Source organism: Herpailurus yagouaroundi, unplaced genomic scaffold (assembly GCF_014898765.1).
Source record: "Herpailurus yagouaroundi ecotype Mexico unplaced genomic scaffold, PumYag 213, whole genome shotgun sequence".
NCBI classification, from domain to species: Eukaryota; Metazoa; Chordata; class Mammalia; order Carnivora; family Felidae; genus Herpailurus; species Herpailurus yagouaroundi.
This window is the reverse complement of record NW_024412444.1, coordinates 10075437-10100105: the sequence shown is the minus strand read 5'-3', so window position 1 is coordinate 10100105 and position 24669 is coordinate 10075437. Positions and strand designations below refer to the sequence as shown.

Sequence of the window (24669 nt, the reverse complement as noted above, 5' to 3'; positions counted from 1 at the left end):
AGGCAGAGGAATCCAGGGACAAGCAAGAGAAACCTAAAACAGGCCAATGTGGGGGTCAGTGGTCCAGATGAGTCTGGAGGTGGGGGTAGGGCTACACCACATAAGACTTTGAGGCTTGCTCTTGTGGAACATTTGCTCCTTGCCTCTTGGGAAGGCCCAAGCCATGTGGAAAGGCCACACACAGACACTCCAGTCAATAGTCCAGTTAAAGCTCAGCCTTCACGTCACCCCAGTCCAGGCACCAGACCTCTGCATGAAGCTTCCAGATGATTCCAGTTGCCAGATGTCTAGTCACCTCTGCCCATTTTGGCCCTTCCATCTGAGGCCCTAGACATCGTGAATCTGAGGTAGACTATCCAGCTGATCCCTCTCTGAATTTCTGACCCTCAATCCATGAGCATGCCATCATGGTGGTGGTTTTACACCATGTAGGCTTGGGTGGTTTGATATGTAGCAGCAGGTTACCAGAACTTGTGTTAAGGAGACAGGATGGGCAGTTTTGCCAAGGATAGCAGGTGGCAGCTACCATCACCTGTTCTACAATCACCTGTTCTGCTTCCAGGCCCTTCTTCTGCGGGTGATGGGGTGGAAGACCTGGGACGTGCCATCTTCAATTCAAGGGCTTGCCTCTTCTCTTTCAGGGAGGAGAGGGAATTGAGTGGATGGGTTACTCCCTCAGAGTTCTTTTTGTTTTTTTTTTACCGTTTTCCAGGTGTGAAAGTCACACACTGGCTGTGATTATCTGCCTGAGTCCTTATTTAATTGTTATTTTGGGATCAGTTGTTTTTGAAAGATCCCCCAGCTGATACACATTGCTGGTGTTTTGCCAAGAGAGATAAACAGTCTCAGCTTGTACCGCAACTGGATTCAGTGTGAGCAAAATATAGCAGCTGTCTCCCAGCAGAGCCGTCTGCCCTGGAAATACCTGGGTGGCCTGATTCAAATTCACCTTTCAAATCTTTACCTTGTCAATTTTGGTAATGCACAGATGCTCTGGTCCTTCGGGACCGCCTAATCAGGTTTCTAACACCTCAAACAGTTGCACTCCCTGAAAAGTGTACTGGCGAGCAACTTAATCTTCATTGCCCCAAACTAGTGATTATTCTATTCAACCAAAATGGAGACATAAAACCCAGTGCTGAGCAAATGTTCACTTCTGTGGTCTTTAAAGAATGTTATGAATTAAACTGAAAATTGAAATTACTCAGCACAATAATAAATGCTTACTGAGTGTTGTTATTTTGCACATCAGGTGGTAAAACTGTAACTGTGAATAAATTGCTCATAGTAAGATTCCCCCCCCCCCCCCCTTAATGCTGTAGTGGCAGATGGGCTAATAAATATGCAACACTTTGTACCGACATTTGCAATTTCAGAGGGGTAAAGGCTCCCCCTCCCCTTCCATACAAACAAAATGCACAATCATCCAATATTGTACTTTTTAATGGAAAAACTTAACTCATGTAATGTAAATAGCATTCCATTTTCAACAATTTTACTAGTTTAGCAACAGTTATAATGTGAAAGAACACATAAGCTGGTATTTATGTTCTTTCCTTGCAAGAGCATTTTCTTTCTGTATGGGACTTTGAATTTAGGGAGCATTCTTGTACCTTAACTGGCAGTTAAGGTGGGGCATCAGTAAGTAAGCATTTATTATATGTCCCGTTTGCTTTTAGTTGACATGAGGCCATGTGAATGATGGTCAGGAGCAGGCTGCGGTGACAGGCAGGCCTCTGACCCTCCTTAGCTGGGTGACCTTGGGAAGATCCCGTTCCCTCTCTGGTCCTCAGTTTTTGCATCTGCCACTTGGACTTTTAAGTTCACATTACCCCTTAGGGCTAGCATGAGGCTTAAATAATGCAGGTAGTCCCTGGCCCGTGGTCGCCCTCAATGACTGTTTGCTTTTATTATGATGGAGGTGGCTGAGAGAAGTAGAGTTAATAAAAACCTTTGTTCTGAGGAAGGATGACTACAGTTAAAAATATACTAGTGACGGGGAGCCTGGGTGGCTCAGTCAGTTGAGCATCTGACCATTGATTTCACTGCTTAAGTCATGATCCCAGGGTGGTGGGATTGACCCCATGTCGGGTTCCACACTGAGGGTCAGCCTGCTTAAGATTCTCTCTCTCCCTCTCCCTTTGCTTCTCTCCCTCACTTGTGCTCTTTCATTCTCTCTCTAAAAAAAAAAAAAAAAAAAAAAAAAAAAAAAAGCGCGCGCGCACACACACACACACACACACACACACACACATAATTGTAGCAGGGGAGGTGCCAGGACTCTTAGAGGTCCAAATAATTGCTTTAAAGAGTCATCGCTTTCAGATGAAAACAAAGTCATCTATATTTTTATCACAGACATGGGGGAGACTTTTCTTTCTAAAATGTGCTCAACTTCTTTTATTTGTAAGCAGGGCAGAGGAGTAACATTGCCTTAGCTGTTCTGGAGAGCTGGGCAGGGTGCCACTGTCTAGGGGCTCCGGTGGGGTTGATGATTTCAACACTGTTGTAGCCACCAGATTCACTAAGACACGTGACATCTTCAGAGAAATAATTGCATAGGGCAAATCGATGGGGTTTTTCCAGAGATGAGATTCTTGGCTCCAGCAGTGTATCAGTGAGAACCAGCTTATGCTGCAGAAACACACAACCCTCAACTCTAACTCAAAACAACAAAGGTTTATTTCTTGCCCACACTGCATATTCTTGCAGGTGGCAGGGGGTCCTGCTTGTCACAGTCTCTCAGGGATCTAGGCTGACAGAATAATGCAGGTGTCCATGCTAGAAGGAAAAGAGACATCTGGAGGTTCTTTCAATGGAAAGCGAGAAAAATGCTCCACAGGATGGTGACCCGTCACTAGCACTCACAAGTTGTCCGTAAAAGAGATGACTTTGCTTCACCTAACCTCAGTGGGCCTGGAAGTAGAAACCTACATGTTCTGGGAGGCAAAGAGCTGGAAATTTGGTGAGCAGCATTTATGGCAACCACAGTACATTCTCCTTCTCACGAGGTGTTTGGTCCCTACCTCATTCTGCAGTCAAAATGTCCTCACCCTCTCCCCAGGAGAGATGCTCCCCAAGTCCCTTCCTGTTGTGCTGTGCAGCTTAAATGGCAGGATCTTGGGATAATGTACCGAGGTCTCTATATCAGGTCTAGATATGGCTTCTGTTAATCCAGAGATCTATGAATTAAAAAGACAAGTTGCACACAATACCCAGAATGCAAAGGTGGAAGAAGGGGCCTCCTGTCCGTGGCGATTCTGAATTTTGCTGGCAGATACCCCTTCCCTGGGTCTGGGGAATACTGCTGGATTTAGGGCTGGGTTCTGCGGCTTCCCAGTCCTTCTGGATCCATCTTCTGGGTGTTTTTTCTTTACCTTTAATCTGCTAGGCCACATCTGAAGTCAGCTTTGGAGAACATGCCTCCTTGGGAGCCAATCAGCTTTCTCAGCCTGCTTCCTGCCTGAGGAAAATTGGAGCTCCAAAGGTGGTTTTAAATCTTGAACAGCTGTAAACATTTTTAGCCCAGATGCCTGGTTTCTCTGGCTATACAGCTCTCTCAGAAACTTAATTAGTTTCTTATCTATTTGATTCTGATCAGCTTCATGTGCCCATAGTTATACTCCTAGATTTTTTTCAAGGCATGACTCTCTCTTGATTGGAACCTATTGGGCTTGACAAGGAAGCCATGCTCTGTCTCTTTCCCAGGGCCATTTTGATCTCCTCATTCCAGCAGCCAGGCCGATGGGGGAGCCAGCACTTTGAACATTGCCGTTGTCCAGGCAGAGGGGAAAAAGGCAAAGTGCAAAGAACGTTGCAAAGTTGTCCAGGCAAGTGGCAAAGTGTGCCCGCACTTCATCTCCCACCTGGAAGTGGGAGCACTTCTGCTCACATTTTATTGGCTAAAGCAAGTCATGTAGCCATTCCTCCCTCCAAGAGGGCAGCAGAGTGCTGAGAGAGCTGGAATATTTGTGAACAGCCCACATGACCACACGTTTTTGCATTTTGGTGAGCATGTAGCTGCATAACCAGAAAGTAAGAAGTGAGATTAAACTATAGAAGCCATTGATTATTCTGGTAAGTAGGCCAAGTCCAAAGTAGCATGTTTATGAAACACAGAGTACCAAGTACCTATCTTGAAGGTTTTGCCTGGGAAAATATTTGTGACTGTCCCACTGGGGAGGTAGTTGAAAGAGGGTACAAGTCCTCATGATAGAAAAACAACTGGTTAGAAGGAGGGATTCTTGAAAATTCGTTGTTCCATGGAATTTGTGTTATCACTAAAGAATTTTGGTGTTTCTTTGTGTTATTCAAAACTTCTAGGTGGATAATAAAAACTTGTTCACATGGACTTGAGAGAAGATGTCTTCCCAGATATTTATTAGAGTTAATGAGGAAATTGGATACGACCTTGTGATGAAACGAAAGAAAGGCACAGACTCTTAATTTTTGCTGAATTAACAGAGAACTAAATCAGTAATTGAAAAGAGTTTTTAAATGTTTATTTTTGAGAGAGAGAGAGAGAGAGAGAGAGAGAGAGTGTGAGTATGAGCGGGGGAGGGGCAGAGAAAGAGGGAGACACAGAATCTGAAGCAAGCAAGCTCCAGGCTCTGAACTGTCAGCACAGAGCCCAATGTAGGGCTTGAAACCACGAACTGTGAGATCATGACCTGAGTCAAAGTCAGACGCTTAACCGACTGAGCCACCCAGGCACCCCCTAAATCAGTAATTAAAAAAATTAATAAATGACAGTATTCCACTGATTTTAGACTTCTGATGGTAGAGGAAATTGCATGCCAGAGTTTTGATAAACATGTTGACTCTACACATTGTATTGGAGAGAACTGACATCATTGTAATATTGAATTTTCCAATCCATGAACATGGAACATCCTTTCAATTATTTAGGTCTTTGTTGTATCTCACTTCAAAGATGACTCCTGCCTCATGAGATTTATGCCCTTGTGTAGTGTCTACTCACATTGACTCAGAGTTAGTCTGTGTGACCAGTAGAGTATGGCAGGGATGATGGTGTGGGACATCAGAGGGTAGGTCATAAAAGACATAATGGCTTTTACCTTGGCTTCTTGTATTATTTCTCTGGGGGAAGCCAACTATAATATTCCAAGGTCACCCAAGCAGCCATATGGAGAGGCTCATCAGCCTTCAGATGCCTGCAGTTTGAGATTAAATCTTGACTGCAAGTTCAGAATAGCCCCTAAGCCAAAACTGTTCATTTAAGCCACTCTTGAATTCCTGACCTATAGAAATTGTGAGAGAATGTTTAATCTTGTTTTAAGCAGCTAAGTTTTAGGGAAATTTGTTATGCATCAATAAATAACTAATGTGGTTTTAAAATTAGCACCAATAAATGTTTATCATTTTCTGTGTAGAGAACCTCCACATTTTTTATTAGATTTATTCTTAAGTATTTGATATTTTTTGATGTCTTATAAATAGTAATATATTTTTTATTTAGTTTTCCATTTTTTTGTGTCTGTTATTTAGGAAAACAATTGATTTTCATGTATTGGTTTTTGTCTCCAACAATAGTAATTAATTCTCACAATTTTTAATAATTTATCTACAGATAAAATAAGACACTGTAAATAAATTTGTTAATTTTAGTAATTTATCTGTAGATTCTCTTGAGTTTTCTATGAATACAGACAATACAACAACAATGTCATCTGCAAATAACAACAGTGTTGTGTCTTCCTTCCCAACTCATACATCTATTATTTCTTTTTCTTGCCTATTGCACTGGTTCAGACTATCAGGACGATGTTGAATAGAAGTGGCAACAGTGGGCACTCTTATGACATTCTCAATATCAAGGGGAGATCTTTCAATATTTCAGCCCTGAGAGTGTTGCTATTCATTTCTGATACCACCTATCAGATAACGGAAGTTCTCTTCTATTTCTAGTTTCTAAGAGATTTTATCATGAATGAATGTTAAGTTGTAGCAAATGCATTTTTACACTGAAGTGATTATACAATTTTTTCTTGTTAATACAGTAAATTAAATTGATTGATTTTTAAATGTTAAACCAAACTCACATTCCTCAAGTAAACCTGACTTCATCATGATGTTGGATTTATTCCTGTTTATATATTACTGAATAAATTTTTTTTGTTGCTAGGAGCTGAATGTTTATGTCTTCTCCAAATCTACACCTTGAAGCCCTAATCCCCAGTGTGATGATACTGAAGGTGGGGCCTTTGGAAGGTCACGGAGGTAGAGCCCTCTTGCTGTGATTCGTGCCCTTATAAGGGGATGGAGAGATCAGTGGTCTTTCTCTACCAGGTGAAGATACAGAAAAAAGATGAGTTCCCACAGACCAGGAAGAGAGCTCTCAGTAGACACTGAACCTGTCAGTGTCCTGATCTTAGCCTTCCTAGGTTCCAGAACTATGAGAAATAAATGCTTGTTGTTCAAGCCACTCATTCTATGATATTCTGGTATGGCAGCCTGAACTGAATAAGACAATTTTTTAATTTTTTTATTTTTTAGGCTTTTCAGTTGTTCCCAATGGGAAGCTTGGTCTATACCAAACTAGTCAACCAGTATTGGAAATAAAATTCCCTGGAAGGTTTTGAGCAGATGAGTGACCCAATATGTCGTATTTTTAATGGCTCATTCTGGCCACCATGTTGAAAATAAATTGGTGGTGGGGTGCTGGGGCAATGGTTGAAGGAAGCAGAACAGTGAGAGAGAACATTTGTGTCGGTCCAGGGTGATAGAGGTGAGCATGGTGAGAAGAAGTTGGATTCTGGATGCATTGGGGGTAAAGCCTGTGGGATTCCTGATGGTCTGAAAGTGGAGGGTGAGAGAAAGGGGAGAATCAAGGTTGCTTCCAGATTTTCTGGTCTCAGCAACCAGAAAGATGGGTTTGTCATTGGTTGAGACAGAGGAGACTGTGGCAGGAGAAGGATTATGAATAGAGCTGGTTTGGTGAATTTTGAATGTGTACATTTGATATATTAACTCTTTCAATCTTCCCAAATGACAAATGCAATGTAATTGAGGTGTTCATAAAATAAAGTTTATTTAAAAAAAAATTTTTTTTTTCAACGTTTATTTATTTTTGGGACAGAGAGAGACAGAGCATGAACGGGGGAGGAGCAGAGAGAGAGGGAGACACAGAATCGGAAACAGGCTCCAGGCTCTGAGCCATCAGCCCAGAGCCTGACGCGGGGCTCGAACTCCCGGACCGCGAGATCGTGACCTGGCTGAAGTCGGACGCTCAACCGACTGCGCCACCCAGGCGCCCCAAAAAGTTTATTTTTTAAAAAGTATTTCACCACACACTATAAGTGAGAGTGGTTCAGTAATACGAGTTCATTTTGAAGATGAAGGATGACCATTTTCTTTGCTGTAAATGTGTGTCTAACCCCACTCCGAGATGATCACCTTTGTGATCATGAAGCCCAGCTCAAATGAGATTTTCTGCTTCTGCTATGGCAGGCCCTGAATATAGACTTTATTTGATTATTGATGTGTCAAAAAAGGCTTGTCAATCCTGTTCTGGAGAAGGAAGAGTTAGAGCCATTTTAGTATAATTTTTTTTCGTTTATTTATTTTATTTTCGAGACAGACTGAGCAAGCGCAAGTGAGCAGGGAAAGGGCAGAGAGAGAGGGAGAGAGAGAGAGAGGATCCCAAGCAGGCTCTGCACTGCCAGCACAGTGCCCAACTCGGGGCTCGATCCCACCGACTGTGAGATCCTGACCTGAAGCTTCGCCGACTGAGCCACCCAGGTGCCCAGAGCCTTATTAGGGAACAACAAAACAAAACAAAAAACAAACCCCAAACACTGACTTTAGAAAGGAAAAGTTTCTGAAACTTTCCTTTCTTGGATGTGAGTGTATCCTGGGTCAGTTACAGTTTCATCATGAAAGAAGCAGGGAAGGTATAGGGCATATGAAGGAGCCGAGGTTGACTCCCCAGATCCCAGCTTGGTTCTTTTTATTAGTTGTGGAGCTGAAAGCTGAATCCTACAACACCACATTTCCTGATATTTTCACTCCTTTGAACATGCGAGTTTAACTCAAGAGAAGAAATGCTTCGGGTCCTGTTAAACTTACACACTATCTGTTGTGTTATGAATTGAAGGGTGCATTTCAGAAAAAGTGGAGGATTGACTATAAATGATCTTTTAGTGCCAACTGAAAGGTGGTAGCTGAGGGTGCCAGGTTACTATAGAAACACCAGGGGGATGAGACAAATTAGGCCTTGTGGAGAAGAAGCAGATTTTTGAAATGATACCCTGTATGCCTTGTCTGACATTTTCCTTCACAAAATGGGTAGATAATAGGAAGGAATGCTCCTAATATGCAAAAATATCAATAATCTTAGAAGGTATTTAGATATAGATAGTAAATTTCTCAATGACTAGAAAAAAAAATTTTAACACACCCTCCCCCCCCTTTTTTTTTAATGTTTATTTATCTTTGAGAGGGAGGGAGATACAGAGCATGAGCAGGAGAGGGGCAGAGAGAGGGAGACACAGAATCCGAAGCAGCTAGGACTCCAGGCTCCTAGCTGTCAGCACGGAACCTGATGAGGGGCTCAAACTCACGAACCCTGAGATCATGACCTGAGCCGAAGTTGGATGCTTAACTGACTGAGCCATCAAAGCGCTCTTAACATAGACTCTTGTTTTTTAAGGGTAAAATGCAACAAATAAACAGAGAAAATATTTCTCAAGCTGCAGCCATAGAGATAGCACCTAATCAGGAAGCAAGGGGTCACGATGAACAACTTCCTTCTATTCATAAGCATACAGATCCCAGCCACCATAAGAACCATGGCTGGTCTGTAGTGTTGCCCACAGCCAAGTCATGGGATTTGATATCAGCCAGTCTGAGAGATCCTTGTGTATTATTAACTCTGGGGAGCTCTCGAACCTGTGTCTCAGTTTCCTAATTTGTAAAGTGGGCAAATGCCTATCTCAAAGAGCTGTCAAGAGCATTAAATGAGATGCTTGGGAACACAGTGAGAGCTCAATAAGTGGTTGTAGTGATGACAACATAGATGGTGAGGACAATTGCCAAGGAAGTTATCTGCACCCCATGATAATGGAATTTCTGGGTCAGAATAAAGTACTGAGTAGGGTCATAGTCCAAAGCCTATCCTAATGAATCCTTAGATTAAATGAAAAAAAAAGGGGGATAGTTTTCCCTTTGCTTTGTAATCTGATAGTATTTGTCAAATTTAAGTCAGTAGAAATGCCTTCAGAATACCATAAGAATGCATTTTAAAACCACAGAGTTTTAGCAGGAGAGTAAAGACAAGAGGAAAATGGCTTCTCTCGCTAATGGGTTTCTAACACCCAACATGGCATGAAAGCCATGGTGAAAACAGCCACCAATGGTGGGGGGGGGGGTGTGAATTTCCCTTTTCTTCTCCATGGTTGAAGGCAGCAAATGTCATCAAAAGGATGGGAAACTGGGTTTTGAAGAAGTTGATATTTCTTTGGTGGACTGTTCTGTGTCTATAATTTGTGATAAAGTTCTAGACAGAAATGTGGGGAGAGACATTTGTAGATGATGGCTGACTTTCCAAATAGCAAAAAGGAAAAGCTGGAGTGAATATTTCTGTAATTTCTTCACATAATTCACTCAAATATTAGAAAAACTTCATTAACGTAGCCTAAGGAGAAGAATGCCAGACTGAAATTATATAAAATCTGGATTACAGACTCTATTTAAACAAATATAGTTTAATTATTTCAAATGCTTTTCATATGTCTCAAGATACAAGATGTATTAATAGGTAAAATGAGAGAGTTAGAAAGACTGCTTGGAATAATCTATACCATGACGAATAAAAGTAAAAACCTTTAACATACAGGAGCTGCTTGGCTTGGAATTGATCATTTGTGAAATCTTTATTTTGAAAAGGAGCTGTTGATTTGGGAGGAGGAAGACTCCAGAAATTCATAGGAGAGTCAATTATTGCAACCATATGGGTCAGACCCAAGTTATTACAGATATTGAATAAATACAGGTTTGAAGACTTGCTGGAGTGTCCATTTTCCAATGACAGGTACGTACCCCAGGCGTTAAATCTGTAATCAGTGTTGGGGTGTGTGGGTGGCTCAGTTGGTCAAGCATCTGACCCTTGATTTTGGCTCAGGTCATGATCTCACAGTTGGTGGGATCCAGCCCTGTATCGCTCTCTGCACTGACAGCATGGAGCCTGCTTGGGATTTTCTCTCTCTCTTTCTCCCTCTCTGCCCCTGCCTCCCTCAAAATAAATAAATAAACCTAAAAAATCTGTAATGAGTGTCAGTGCTATTTCCCCCAATTCTTAGGAAATTAGTTTTCTTTATGGCTTATTGCATGAAGCTAATGCTCCTGTTCTTTCAGAGTACTGATAAAACATTTTTTTTTTTTTTAAATGTAGTCTTGTAACAACATACAAAATTCTAGCTTACATACCTGAAAGTATATATGTACCATTCACACTGTCAGGAATAACACCATAGCCATGCATATCACCAGAGATCCAAATCTGAGAACCCGTTGTTCACCAGGCCCAGGCATAAATAGTAATCACAACAGCAAACATTTACTGAGTGCTCACTTTGTATTAAGTGCTTTTTCATAGGTACCTTATCTATCTATCTATCTATCTATCTATCTATTAAAGTTCATTTATTTATTTTGAGACAGAGAGAGTGCACATATGTACACGAGCTGAGTAGAGGCAGAGAGAGAGAGAGACAGAGAGACAGAAGAGAAAGAGAATCCCAAGCAGACACTGGGCTCCCCTGACTTAGGGCTTGATCCCATGAACAATGAGGTAACCTGAACCAAAATCAACAGTTGACACCTAACTGACTGAGCCACCACCTAGGTGCCCCTGAGGTACCTCATTTATTTGCCTCTTGTATGTCTCTATGTTTTCCCAATTGCTAGGGTCAAATTGTCCTTTAAGATTCCAAAAAAATTTTAAAAATTAAAAAAGAAAAAAAAAAAAAAAAAACAACCCCCAAAACTAACCCATAGTTTCATCCCATTCACATTCTGCAAAGATCTTTGGGCAGAGGGTCTAGAGTCTTCCAAGTCCCATCTCTGACTTGATAGGAGGCGTTCTGGTTTCTTGACCCTCATCCCTTCCTCTTCTCTCCCTCTCTGTTCTGCACATATCACTCCATGAAACAGCAATTGTCTTAATTCCTTCATAGCACAAAATACCTCCCATTCAAGGCTGTGTACACAAACAGACCTTACAAAAGATGTATGACTCTTAAGGGAGAGATATAAGCACATCTTTAAATTCCCAGGGCTTCTCCTGTAGTCTCATATTTAAAGATATGCCATATACATAGGAGAGTGGAAAACCACTGCTCTACATCTTCGCTCAGATTGGGAAAAATTGCTATTTTTATATGAAAGAAAAATACATCTGACTCACTAGGAGCTACTATAAATGGAAAGACTCCAAAACTTCTTCACAGTATTTAACTTAATGATACCAATTCCTGAATGGTTTTGTGAACTGATGGATTGTAGTTATAAAATACACACTCAGACATACGCACACATGTAATTCAATAGCCTAAGGCAGAGGCTCCAATCACACATAGTCACTCGACATTCTTCCTTTGATTTGGAAACTGGAACCCAGATACATTCATTAACATAAGATATAATCTGAGCCAGGAAAGAGAATGAGGGGTTTAGCTTGAAATGTATACTAGTTAGAGTGAAGAAAGCAAAACAAAACAAGCTATATTTTCCATTCTAGGGGTCATCAACCACATGAGGCTAAAGCAAGTTGTTAGAAGATTATTGGATTGCCCACAGATGAAATCCATAGTTTGTTGATTGAAACTGTTGAATGTCACTGACACCACATGCCCTTGGGAATCTTCAAACTGCTCATTCTGGCACCACAGGAAGTAAAGAGGAGAGGTAAAAACAAGAAATGAGAATGGGTTAGGCCAGAGGGTCTCAGCCTTGACTTCTCTGAAACACTGCCATGCCTGGGTCACAACCCAGGTCAGGGAGGTAGGAATCTCTGGGGCTGGACCCAGGCAGAGCATTTTTCCTACTCCCAAGATGATGCAATGTGCAGATGGTTGAGTTTTCAGATAAGCCTGAAATCGTCAATTGGCCAAACATGGAAAGGGATCTCAGAAATTATGAGAATGCAGTCAGTGATATCCTTTTGAAATTAAGGCTGTAGACATTAACAGGGAGCTGCATATGCTGATCAGAGCAAATTGTAACCGGAATCTCTGGAATTCTTTTTTTGTTTATCTGGACAGTGAAGCATTGGTAGATCCTTACATTTAGCCAGCAAAAGAAGCCATGTTTTTTTTTTTTTTCTTAAATCAAATTTATTTTGATAATGGCAGATGTTCTTGAAAAGTACCTGATCTAAAGGATTAAAACCTTTTGATATAAATGAATTCAAAGGGGTTATAAGTATATTGTGCAGACCTAGGTACCTAGATGAATTTTAGAAATATTTAGATATCAGAAGTCAAAGAAAAGACAAGAATTAGGGGTGAAAAGACATTCTGCTTACTAGAATTAGCCCACAAGAAGAGGCTATGAATTTCTTTTACCAGTCAAAAGGTTTTAAAAGAAAAGAAAAGCTCTTTTCAACTGACTTGGCTAAGAGGTTTGTAAGTTTCCAGGGTTTGAAATGTATGAAGCACTTTTGCATGTAGTAGGAAAACCAGAGGGCGAAATTTTGATTGATTTTAATTAAGATAATCTTGAGTTTAGGAAGCTGTAAAGCAAAACTGGAAATGGTTTAATCCCATGTCATGATTTATTTATAGATTATTAAAACTCCATCATTAATAGAAATTATATTTCAGAATGGCATATTATCAGAAATAAACAAAGAGTGATTTCCCTCCTGGACTTCTTAAGCCAGATATGCCTAGATGATTTGGCTTAGCTCAGTGATTAAGGTCTCAGGGGCACCCTCCCCACCACTACCATGCTTTTGCAAGTATCCTTTACAGCAAATAAAGATAATGTTTTCTGATGTAGAGACTAAAACATTGGCAATACTTCTTACTATTAGGATCAAGTTTATATGCTTAAATCTTGCCAGGTTCAGCACCAACATTGACAATGATAAGTTGGGCTGATGAAAACCAATCAATACCATTTCCCACACTTCACTTCTGTAATGCTTCACAGAGTTACAGGTGATTAACTACAGAAGAATATGTCATCAGTAAAAATTAGTGCTATCTTGGCCAGTGTTTATTGGTTATTTAATTCTTATAAGTCAAATTATTTTGACTTAATGTGATTTTAAATTATATTAAAGCCACACAAACCAGAACCAAAATATTCATTAAGATGTAGAGCTCCAATATTCATGATGAATGGACTTTAACTTAGATTTAGCCTTTGTCGTAAGTTAACTGTATTACCTATGGTTATAACTTTGTATAATTTAAAACATGAGAAAGAAAATTTCTTCATCTTAGGTGACCAAAGTTTCTGACTTAAGCAAACTTCAGGCATCAGCATACCTTGTTTTAGATAAAAAGTGAGTGTCAAGAATAATCCTATTGTGTGGGGTGCCTGGATGGCTCAGTTGGTTAAGTGTCTGACTTTGGCTCAGGTAATGATCTCACCGTTCGTGGGTTCAAGCCCCACGTCTGTGCTGACAGCACAGAGCCTGCTTGGGGTTCTGTGTGTGTCTCTCTCTGCCTCTCCCCCACTCTTGCTCTGTCTCTCTCAAAAATAAATAAACATTAAGAAATTTTTAAAATAAAAAAAAATCCTATAGTGTGGTCAGGGATCTGTATGAAATATCGGCGCAAAACAGAAACAAAAAACAAAAAACCCACTGCTACCACCAAACAACACACACACACTCTACCAACCAACCCACCAACTCTGGGAGACACATTTCTGGGCGTTGTGTTGGAGGTCAGGGCTCACAGGCCTGGAGAGGTGGAAAGGTGGAGAGGTGATCTTTTGCAGCATTTCACAAAGGAGGTTCTGTGGGTAGATAAACCTCTTCAGATACTCTACCGCAAAAGGGTTCTGAGGACAAAGAACTTTGAGAAGTGCTACCTATTCTACTCCTTGGACATTCCCCCTGCATGTTAATTTATTAAAGCCATTGAGAACTTCTCCAGTTAAGATAAATGACCATTTCTGCTTCTTTAGCATTGGATAGTATTATCCAACAGTGTTTGACCATGGGCTTCTTCCTCAAGCCCATAAAGTTTATTAACATTGAATGGAATTTATTTCTTGAAACACACTTTGGGAAATGCTGATCCTTGAAGTATAAAGGCTGACAATGGAGGGAAGAAAGGATCTGCACAGAGCAAAAGAGATGAGACCAGAGAGCGCAAGCTTCGGTTGCCAGAGAGCACTAGGGCCCACTGTATAGTCTGTGATGTTCATCTCACTCTGTCATTTGAATCCTCATCTTAATTCCCTCAGGGTGGAAATAGAATTGGGTTGGAAGTGAGGAGTCATAGATTCCATTCTCCCTTCTGCAACTGAGTGTCTCTGGATAATTAACTTCTCAATCTGAGTCTCACTTCTCTCCATCATAAAATCAGAGTTTAAAGAAATCATCTCAGGGGCGCCTGGATGGCACAGTCTGTTAAGCGTCCAACTCTTGATTTTGGCTTAGGTCACGATCTTGCAGTTTCGTGAGTTCAAGTCCCACAGTGCTGGGATCTGCACTGACAGTGTGGAGTCAGCTTGGGAGTCTCTCTCTCTCTCTCTCTCTCTCTCTCTCTTTCTGTCCCTCTTTTCCTCTCCTGCTGTGCTCTCTCACTCTCTCTCAAAAAATAAAAAAAATAAACATTAAAAAAATAAGGAAATAATCTTGATTATTCTATCTAGGCCCAATTAGATGATTCTACCTCAACTATTATAATGGGAGAAAAAGAGAAGATAGGATTTGCTTGGATTCTCTCCATGACCAACTTTTCTGGAGTGCAAAAGGAACCATGTATGAAATAGAAATCCTATAGTACAACCATATGTGGATAGATGATTCCTATTCCTTCTTATTCTGGGTGTTGTGATTGAAGGTTAAGAGTCACAGGACAACCTGGGCTAAAGCTAGTTTTAGTACTGTACTCACTGTCATTCAACAGTTTCCACCCCCATCTCCCCCCCGCCAAAAAACCAACCAGTCCAGAGACTTTCAGCAGCTCAATCTTTAATTAAAGCCAAAGGGCAAATTTAAAATTAGTTCTTTTAATTAATCGTCCTTCAGGTTGTACAATCTGTGATTGCACTATTCTTGGTTATTAAGCACAGTTTGCTCTTCAAAAAAAATCAAGATGTGATTGAAATGACTGATTTAAAATGAAGCTAATCTAAAAATATGGAAAAATACAACAGGGCAAATTATTATGCAAAAGTGTCTATGCATTTGGATATGCCAGTGTTTTCCTTTAATATAAAATAAAATAAAATTAATTGGAGAGAGAAGTTATCATCACCAGGGAAGCTAAATCATCGATCTGATGCCAGTTATTAGCTGACTGTTGTTTTTCCATAATTCTCATTACCTGGGCTCTGTAATTAAATAATAATTTAGAGACTGAAGACTTAAAGTCGCTTGCAAGTTGCATCCCAAATTATATGAAACAAACTGAGTCAGTCCCCAAACTTATATCAAATTATCTTAGGATGTATTTTCATAGTGAATAAAACTGTTTTCTCAGGATCCCTTTGTAATAGTCATTTTCAGATATAATGCTCAGTACACATTTGATTAGAAAGGTAGAGATCAAGGTCTTGAAAATGGAAATTAATGGATTCTTCCCCATCGATACGTCTGCCATCAGGCAAAACTTCCGCCCTCTCTTCATGCTGGATCTGATCTTCTCAAGCATTATGACACATTAGACTTGCCAGAGGAGGCTTTAAAAATTTCCAATGCCCAGGTTGCACTTGTGACCAATCAAATCAGACTCACTGGTGGTGGTGAGGCCTCAAAATTTTTATAAACTTCCCAGGAGATTCTAATGTGTAGCAAAATTTGATGACCAGTGAAGCAGTATAGTCCAGTCAGTGAATTTCCAAGTTAACTGGCTGTACCATTTTGGTTCAAAATTGGCAGCATGAAGCCCATCTGTTTTTATTTTTCAACTCTTCAACTTTTCTGGAGCATAAAACCTACCTCAACAGAAATGAAGCTGCTCCTTTAAAAAAGGACAAATAAAATGTAAAAATTGGATACTAACAGTTTGTGGCAGATACATTTTGGAGTGTCCACTTGGTTCATGAGAAACTCTTTAGCTGCCTTCCTCTCTCCATCCACACCAGAGGGTTCTGGTGGCCATTGGACCAAACAGGCAACTTTAATAACCAAGTCTGGGATTTTTGAATTGAAATGCAGAGTTCATATTTCTTTGTGGATGGATGTATGTGCTGTGGAATGGCTGAATGTTCTGGAAGGTGAACAGTAGCTTAGAATTATGGAGAGAGAGAATTCGTTTTGCAAACAAGTCAGAGGCAATGCTTCTAGACTCCCAAAGTAGACATCTGTTGCTTTTGCTTGGTTGACATCCCTCCTAATTTTGTTAACAATGCCTTCTTCTTCAGGGGCCTCTCATTCCTATTCCATGTGGTTCTGGGGATAACTGACAAGACAAGCCTACTAGCCTCTTGCTCCTGGAGCAGAGACTCAGGGCAAAAAAAAGCTGCACTGCCATTTTTGTGACCATTGTTGGGAGAAATGGTTAGCTCCTACTATAGGATCCCTGGAGCTGCCCGGATTCCTGTGCCTCCTGGGGCCTGACCAACAAGTCTCTATATTCTGAGAGCAAAGGTGCTTGCAATTTAAGAATCCCAACACAGATTTTTAGGTCGTAGCTCAAATCAATATGGAGGTTTGTAGCATTCTGTTTTGGGGTTCATGAGGCACTCTTGCATCCTTAAGTATTGTTAGTTCATGGTGTTTTTGATATTTGTAACTACAAGTCTTAACTGGCACAGACCTTTAATTGACTCCATTTATGCGGATGGTCTTGAAACTGGCTAAAGCAGGATCAAGGCTCTCCAGGTTCTCCAATCTTCAAGGTCATAACCAAGATAGCCGAACTATTTTATCATCTTGTATGCTTTCTGAAGCCTCAGTTATTTGTTTGCATTTTGTAAGTATGAACATCTTGGAGAAAAATTCATAACAAAGGTATACTTTGTGAACAAGAGGATTAAAAGCTTATCAAACAGAAACATGGTTTTAAATAATGTATGATCCTTTGAACAGGAGCCCGAATCTATTCCTGAATAAAGAGCTCTTATTTCCTCTATCAAGCAACATTAAATGAAATTATAGTACTGCCATTAAATCCAATTGTACACCAATAATTTTTCATTTCCAATGGTACTCTTCTTTATTAAAAAATCTTTATTAAATAACAAAATATTCCAGCTAATATAAGTACTTCCTTGTGCTTAGTATTAATATACTTGGCACACAATTCGAGGCCATCTCCTCAAATTCAGGAAGCACGTGATTTTTGCCTTGTGGCGCAGCAAGTAAAGTTATAGTGATCGCTTCCTCCATTTCTCCAGGCCAAGTCGCAGAAGCAGTGAGGTGTGTAGGGTGTTCAAATGGATGGCTTCTTAAATCTGGATCCATGGAGCTAGATTTGAGTATTATTAGAATTCAGAGATCATTGGTAAAAACATTTTTTAGAAAAAGCACAGCACAGAGCTAGGCAGCTTACGTGATTAACAATGTTGTGATCTTTGGCAAACTCTGGATGAACCTTTATGTGATCATAAAATCTGACCAGTGCACAGTGTTTCCTCTTCTAAGAGTCTAAGGGAAGGGTAAACATTATCTTGGAATATTCTGGTAAAAATGCAAGGTAAATAAAAGGAGGCAGTTTAAAAGACCATCATACTTTATTTTTAATACAAATAGGTAATAAAACAAAAGGTACCCAGATATCTTTTAAACAAGAATACATTTTCTGTGTATCAAGCCATCATTTACAGATTAACACTGCATAAATTTTGAATTAATAGCTCTTAATTTGTTTCCATACGATTATAGGAGATAAAAAAAAATCCTATGTAGGATGAGAACGAACAAACAAGAACCAATTTGAAGTCCTAAAATCTTGTCTCTGTATTAATTGCTTCGCTGACAAAAAGATCACACGCATCTACAACAAAAGCGTAGGCATCCTTAACGTCGAACGTTATTTACAGAATAACTTTATTTCTCTCAGTTACTTTGGTTTCCATGGGCCTGCCAGGCTCTGTGGTGCCCACGCAGCGGAGTCACAAGCGCTCTCCTGCTCGCCAGGCAGGCTGGGGGATCTTGGCTCTGGAGGGAGGCCTCACACCAGCTCATAGTACTTCCCTGTCTGGGGATCAAAGTAACAGTTCAGACAGGGGTCATAGAGCAGAGTCAGCACTTCCTCGTCCTCTTCCACTTCCACGCTCGGATCTTCTTCACCTATGGGGACGGGAACCACAGACACGTTAGCTGCCTGCATGGACAGAAATTCCTGAACTGAACAGAAGGGCCAGGAGGAGGGAACCTCCATCCCTCCCGGGAGATGCTCTTTCTGTGGGCAGAATGGCAAGGCCTGAACCGTGGGAGTGCACTGCAGGCCTGTGGACTCAGTACTGCAGCGTGAGACTGACCAGCTTCTCTGTGAAGGACAAGAAAAGTTGAGCGTGGAGAACTGGCGGGGAGGGAGACAAGAAAGCGGCAGGGCCGAGGGACTAAAGGGATCAGGGATATGGGGGTGGGAGTCAAGACTTGGGGGTGACAGTTCCAGACTTCATCATGGGCCAGAGCTGTGTGGATGCACCCTAAAAATGCTACCAAATAAGCCTGAATTAAAGTGATAATGTTGTTTAGTATGGAACACATATGGAAAATTGTCGGGTGATGAGTAATTTTATTAGTGGTAGGAAGGTCTTTCAAGTTTGCTGGTCACAAGGACACGGCTTCACGTTCGTCCCTTGTGACAGCCAATTAGATGGTTTGGAGGAACTCCTGTTCTTTATTATTATTTTTTAAATGTTTATTTTTGAGAAAGAGAGAGAGCACAAGTGGCAAAGTAGCAGAGAGAGGGGAGACAAAGGGTCCAAAGTGGGCTCTGTGCTGACAGCAACGAGCCCCACGTGGGCCTTGAATTCACGAACTGTGAAATCATGACCTGAACCAAAGCCAGACACTCAACCGAGTGAGCCACCCAGGTGCCCCACTGCTGCCTGTTATAGTAGCAGGTTTGGTTGGTTTCCAACACATGGCATGGAATGAAAAAAAAAAAAAGGCTGTTTTACTAAGATGCTTCTTGAGCACCTTATATGTGCCAGTGTTGTGTTAGGCACTTGTACACTTGATGCTATCACCAGCAAGTGAGTGCCCCCCGAGTGCTTCTGAAAACCATGTAATGAGAGCCCAGAAGTCGGAGGCAAGACCTCCCTGAGCTGGAGAGGATCCGAGCAGGCTCAGGGAGGAGAGGTGAGTAGGACAGCACTCCTCTCTCTTCCTTAGCACAAGCTCCTCAGGACCAGAGAAAACCCAGTCTTTGGGCTGTGAGCTCACCAGGGTTACTTTCAGAAGGGGCAGGGCTGGCATGTAATGGAGGCTCAGTCAATACTGGATGTTTTGGGAAAGGATGAATGCATGACTGTGAAAACAAAGTCTGTGCTAGTAAGTGTCACCGCCCAGAGTACGAGAAGGTGGTGGGACTCCATCTTTTGCAGCCAAAATCAGACCAAGCTGGTGCATGGATGCTGTCGGGGCAGTGACAAACTGGAGTTAAGTCCCAAGGAGCGGGGCCCAGGTGGTGGAGTGGGGGTTTGAGACTCTACGGCAGCCATTCCTCTGACCATCCAAAGACACATAACATGATCGTCCCTGCATCAGGCACTGAACGAGGTGCTGGGGATGAGGCGGTCTAAGAAGCAGGCCCTGTTCTCACGGAGTGTGCATTGTCTTGGGCAAAACACGGAATCAGCCGACTCCTTACGCAGATGGTGCCAGCAGTGGAGTAAAACGTGGAGCTACCTGGGAGGAATGAGGACCTCTGCCTTGCTTGCTAACATCTCAACTGGTGGAGCCCTCCATGGCCAAGAAAGCACTTGCCCTCGCAGAAGCTCTGGATCCAATGAAATAGAAGTTAATGTGTCCATCTGAAGGACAAGGGAAGCCGGGTCTGCAGAGTTCACCAGCTCATCCGAGGTCACTTGGTGAGTCAGAGGCAGAGTCAGGGATGAACTTGGGCTTCCAGACTCTCAGTTCCATCTTCTTTCTGCCATATGGGCACCATGCTTTTGTTAAGAAGGTGATGTGGCCACATTCAATGGGAGCTATTACATTATGGGAATTTAAACATGGAAGAGAGTAAAAAAATTGTAAATGTGTCCTCCATTTGAAAACCTCAGGTTTGGAAACAAAAGAAATTTCATCTCTCATATTTCAAAAATCACAAAGATAAGAGAGTCCATGTGGGAGGGCAGAGGCAAGATCTGGGCTTATTTCGTCTGGAAAAGACAAAGCCTGAGGTTACAGCAGCCTGTCTGGCTTCAAGTAGATAAAAGGCGGTAAGTGAGAGAGAAGTTAAGAAGATTCTGTGGGGTTCCAGAAGGAAACAAGAGGATCAACGGGGGCAAGTTACTAGGAGCCAGATTTTGGCTCAGCAGAAGGAAGAATTTTCCACACTATAGAGCTGACCAGGAAGTGGAATGTGGATCCTGGAGAGGGTGAAGCAGGGACCGAGGCAGCCATTTGTGTGAGATTTTATTGTGCACAGGGTGGGACCAGATCCAATGATCCCTGTGGTGCCTTTGATGAGTTTCTGGGACTCTTTGCTATAGTGGCTTATGTCCTTGAAGTATGACAGCACTGTGCTAATGGCCACGTTAATGGTGGTAGCTGACCTGAGCGCCCTGCATGGTTTCTAATTAAGAACAGGAAATCAGAGAAGGCAGGCTGCTTTTCCTTTACTTTCTATTGTTACCTTAAGAGTGGTCCCCAGGGTCCTGCCTCCACCTTCTTTCTCCATCTAAGTAGGAGAGATTGGGAATGCTTTTCAAGTTTCTCATGGAAGACGACCCCCTTTAGGTCACTTCTGCACATCAAAAGGAGGATGTGCATGTCCTTTACCTTCAGATATTCAATCCATCATCCCTTTCTTGTTTGGGCTACTTCAGAGAACAGAACCAATGAGTAACTAATGTGTGCCTGCTATGTGATGACATCTATTCAGTCTGTACCATGTCAAGGTGTGGATGGGACATTCACACATGAAACAAAAGTAGCTACTGAAGATTAGTGATGGGGTAACTGGAAGTTGCACCTGCAGAGTGGCCAAGAGCACCAGGGGCCTTAGGATTGGCAGATGGGACGGATGGGAGATTTGCTGTTGACTGCCCGAATTGACTTTAGGGCACTCACAGGCTACTTTGCCTCACTGGATCCTCATTCCCTCATTTATCAAATGGGAATAACAAGGCCTATTTCGTAGGATTTTGTGGAAGGCTAAACTGGACACTAGATAATATGCATAGCCCAGGGCACATAGTAGTTGTTCAATAAATGATCATTATTATTACTGTTAAGGATAATGACAATATTGAAATAAATCATGAAGTATAGGCTGTACATTTTTTTAGTCAGTCAGAACAGGAACATTGATAAAGGTTAAAGTCCTAAGAAAAGGCTTCATAGAGAGGGGCAGTATGACATTTGGATAATGGAGTCAGACAGACCTGGATCCAAATCCCATTTCTACCACTTCACAGCTGTGGGACACTGGGAAAATTCAGCACTTTGAGCCTTAGCTTTCCCCTACATAAGGACAGTAATACTGCCTGGGACAGTACCTAGGGGAACTAAGTAAGATACTCAGTTGCACTCCGCACACATAGTGAATACTCAATAAATGTTGTTACAACTGTCATCATGAAAAATGTAAGATACATGAGTTAGACACAAGAGGGGTATGCTCGCTTACATCTTATTTCCTACCCCCAAACTGCACCTGTTTGATTTTTTACTACCAAAAGAAAAAAAAAATAGTGGATTTGAACAAAACACAAAGCCCCCAACTAGTTTTACAAAGTACATTATAATAAATTCATCTTAAGATAAAAAGAGTTCTTACACCAAAAATCATGTATTTTTCAAAAAGTAAAACTAATTTTTCCATCCGGTGTAATGTTAAAACCACCTGTCACTGAGGTAAATGATCACGAGTCAACATATCTCAGGGGTCTGCTGTCTGATGCTTTGTTTAGACTCCATCCACACACTGAGGGAAATTCTGACCTCCGGCACGTCATCTAATTGCTTAGCACACTCTGGGCTGGTACTTTCCAAAAAGATAAAATTTTAAGCTGGCGCTATTAAGTTAGAAAACTCAATACATTTTACGACCAGTCAGGAATCTTTCAAAGATGAAAATAACAGTTGTAATGGGCCATGGGTCTTTATCACCAACTGCAAAGGGACCGAGGTGGATCTAATTCATTAGTAGGGGTTTTGCTACATAATGCATCCAGACTGAAGCAATAATGGCTATATAAATGCATTCGTTCCAATACATATCACTGTGTAGCTGGAACCTCATGCGTCATGACCACGGGACTAAAGCGGGTTTTTGTGGTTTTTAGTACTAAAGCTTCAAATGGATGAATTTTAAAACTGTACCAACAATGACACTCGTGCAAAAATTGGGTGACATTATGTATAATTTTACATTGAAGTAAGTGCTTTAAACTTGCATAAAGGGTTTTGTTTTCATTATAACTTAATTTTCAAAGCCTCCAATTTACATCATTTTGAGCCATTGTAATCCCTACGTAATGGAATTATAATATCATTAAGCAATTACCACTATGATGTCAAGCAATGGGAAGTGTTTTGAAAGGTAATTATTGTGCATGGATATGGGGTAATTTTCAATTATATTCTTGGATGGTGCAGGGTTTGTTTTTCCCCCCAAATGCTAAATTGCTCTATTTAAAGACTGGCTACAGAAACTGTAAAAGGACAAATTAACAAATAAAACCATTCTCTGCTACCAGACTAAGAGCATCTGGACAGGGGTCCAAATTACATTTTTACTCTTCACCACATAATAAAGTCATTTCCAGTGAAGTAAAATTGCCTTTCAGATAATAATCTATTTACAAACTTCCAGCCTCATCCACTTTGAAATTGGTTAACAGCAATAACAGAAGAAAAACCAACGGAGCCAGACCAAATGCAGCAGTATTAGCTGCCCTCCCCTCTGTTAGATCAGCTCAGGCAAACAATCCCTCCAATTCACCTTTTGAAAGTCTATTAACATAAATGCTTAATTATCTACATTTATTGCATTTTAACCACAGATAACAGAAAACCTATATGCAGAGGCTAAGTCTTCAAGCTTGAAAACCAATGATGTGACATCAGTTTATGAGATTTAAAATCTCTGAATCAAGACACTGCACCTGATTTTCGATTTTCTGACGTTGCCATCCAGAATTAAAAAAAAAAAAATAAATGCATTTTCTCTCTTATAGATCTTGAGAACTGATTGACTGTATTTTTATGTGCATACTAATACACTATTGTTTAAACAATTCAATGGGGAGGGATCTCCATTCCAAACAGTCAGCCTTAGGATCAACGAAGATGACATTTTAGATAAGATCCTGCAGAGCACCAGGTACTTAGAAACTCTTCCACCAATGCCTCTCACAGTAGGGCTAAATTAACTTGTACTGAGAAAGTCGACAGTGAACTGCTGAATTTTGGTTTTCAGCAAAAATATGTCCTCAGATGGGAGAAAGATAAATGACTGACAATGGAATAAAAAGGACGAAAAGGGACTTTCTTAGAAAACTATATTGTTTCTTGGAAGGCAACTAACATGCTACGATTACAGTTCAGGTTTCATTGGGGAAATAAGTAGGTCAAGCCCTTTTGCAGAAACCAGTACCTATATTTTACATGGAAAATGCCTTTTGAAGCAACGTGTTGGAGGGTTTGGTTGATTAACTGGGAATTACTGCAGTTTCGTTCTTTACAGGTAGTCTCTACTTGTGAATGTGCAGTGACTCAATTGTGCTTGTATATCAAATCATGGAGTTAAACTTACACAGTGATACATCTTAAACTTACACAACATTACATGTTAATTTTATCTCAATAAAGCTGGGAAAAAACCTACAAAACCATTGTGCTGCTTGGAAATGTGCGGCTTACAACTCTGAATGCATTTTACTACACCGCCAGGGGGTCCCTAGCCAGACTATTGAGCTTTGAAGCCTACAGAGCTCACAGTGTCTCAATGGCCGGATTTCAGGCAAGGCAGCAACACTGCATCTGGGGGAAAAATGTATCCCAGTTCCAGCAAGGGAAGCTGAAGTCCTGGACCAGGACACCATCTGGGGTGCATCTGGAGAATAAGTAGGTAGGGATGGTTCTGGAATAATAGAGAGAGCTTCAGACACCAGCAATGTGTTTAGTATTCTACTACAAGGCTCACTTCTAGGACTCCAAAAAGAAGGCATATCTTTGTGCTAGTAAGGGTGCTGATCACCATTCTCCCACCCTCTGCCCCCAACCTCCTCTGTGCAGAAAAGACACCCCTGGGATCCTGATAGCTGCATAAGAGAAAATATCTTCCATCCCCAAGGTTAATCTGAGAACAAAAGGCAACTAACTACTTGCCTAACAGG

At 41.2% G+C, this 24669-nt stretch overlaps 1 protein-coding gene across 3 annotated transcripts in view; it reads right to left on the bottom strand.

The window, feature by feature from the left end:
• Window positions 1-17861: 17861 nt before the first annotated feature.
• The window catches only part of CFAP20DC (CFAP20 domain containing), a 238572-nt gene continuing 231764 nt past the window's right edge, over window positions 17862-24669 (bottom strand). For all 3 annotated transcript variants that reach the window (XM_040454596.1, XM_040454590.1, XM_040454586.1), the window contains one exon: window positions 17862-18439. In XM_040454596.1, the coding sequence (XP_040310530.1) occupies window positions 18321-18439 (119 nt within the window). In that variant the 3' untranslated portion in view covers window positions 17862-18320. The remainder of the gene's footprint in view (window positions 18440-24669) is intronic.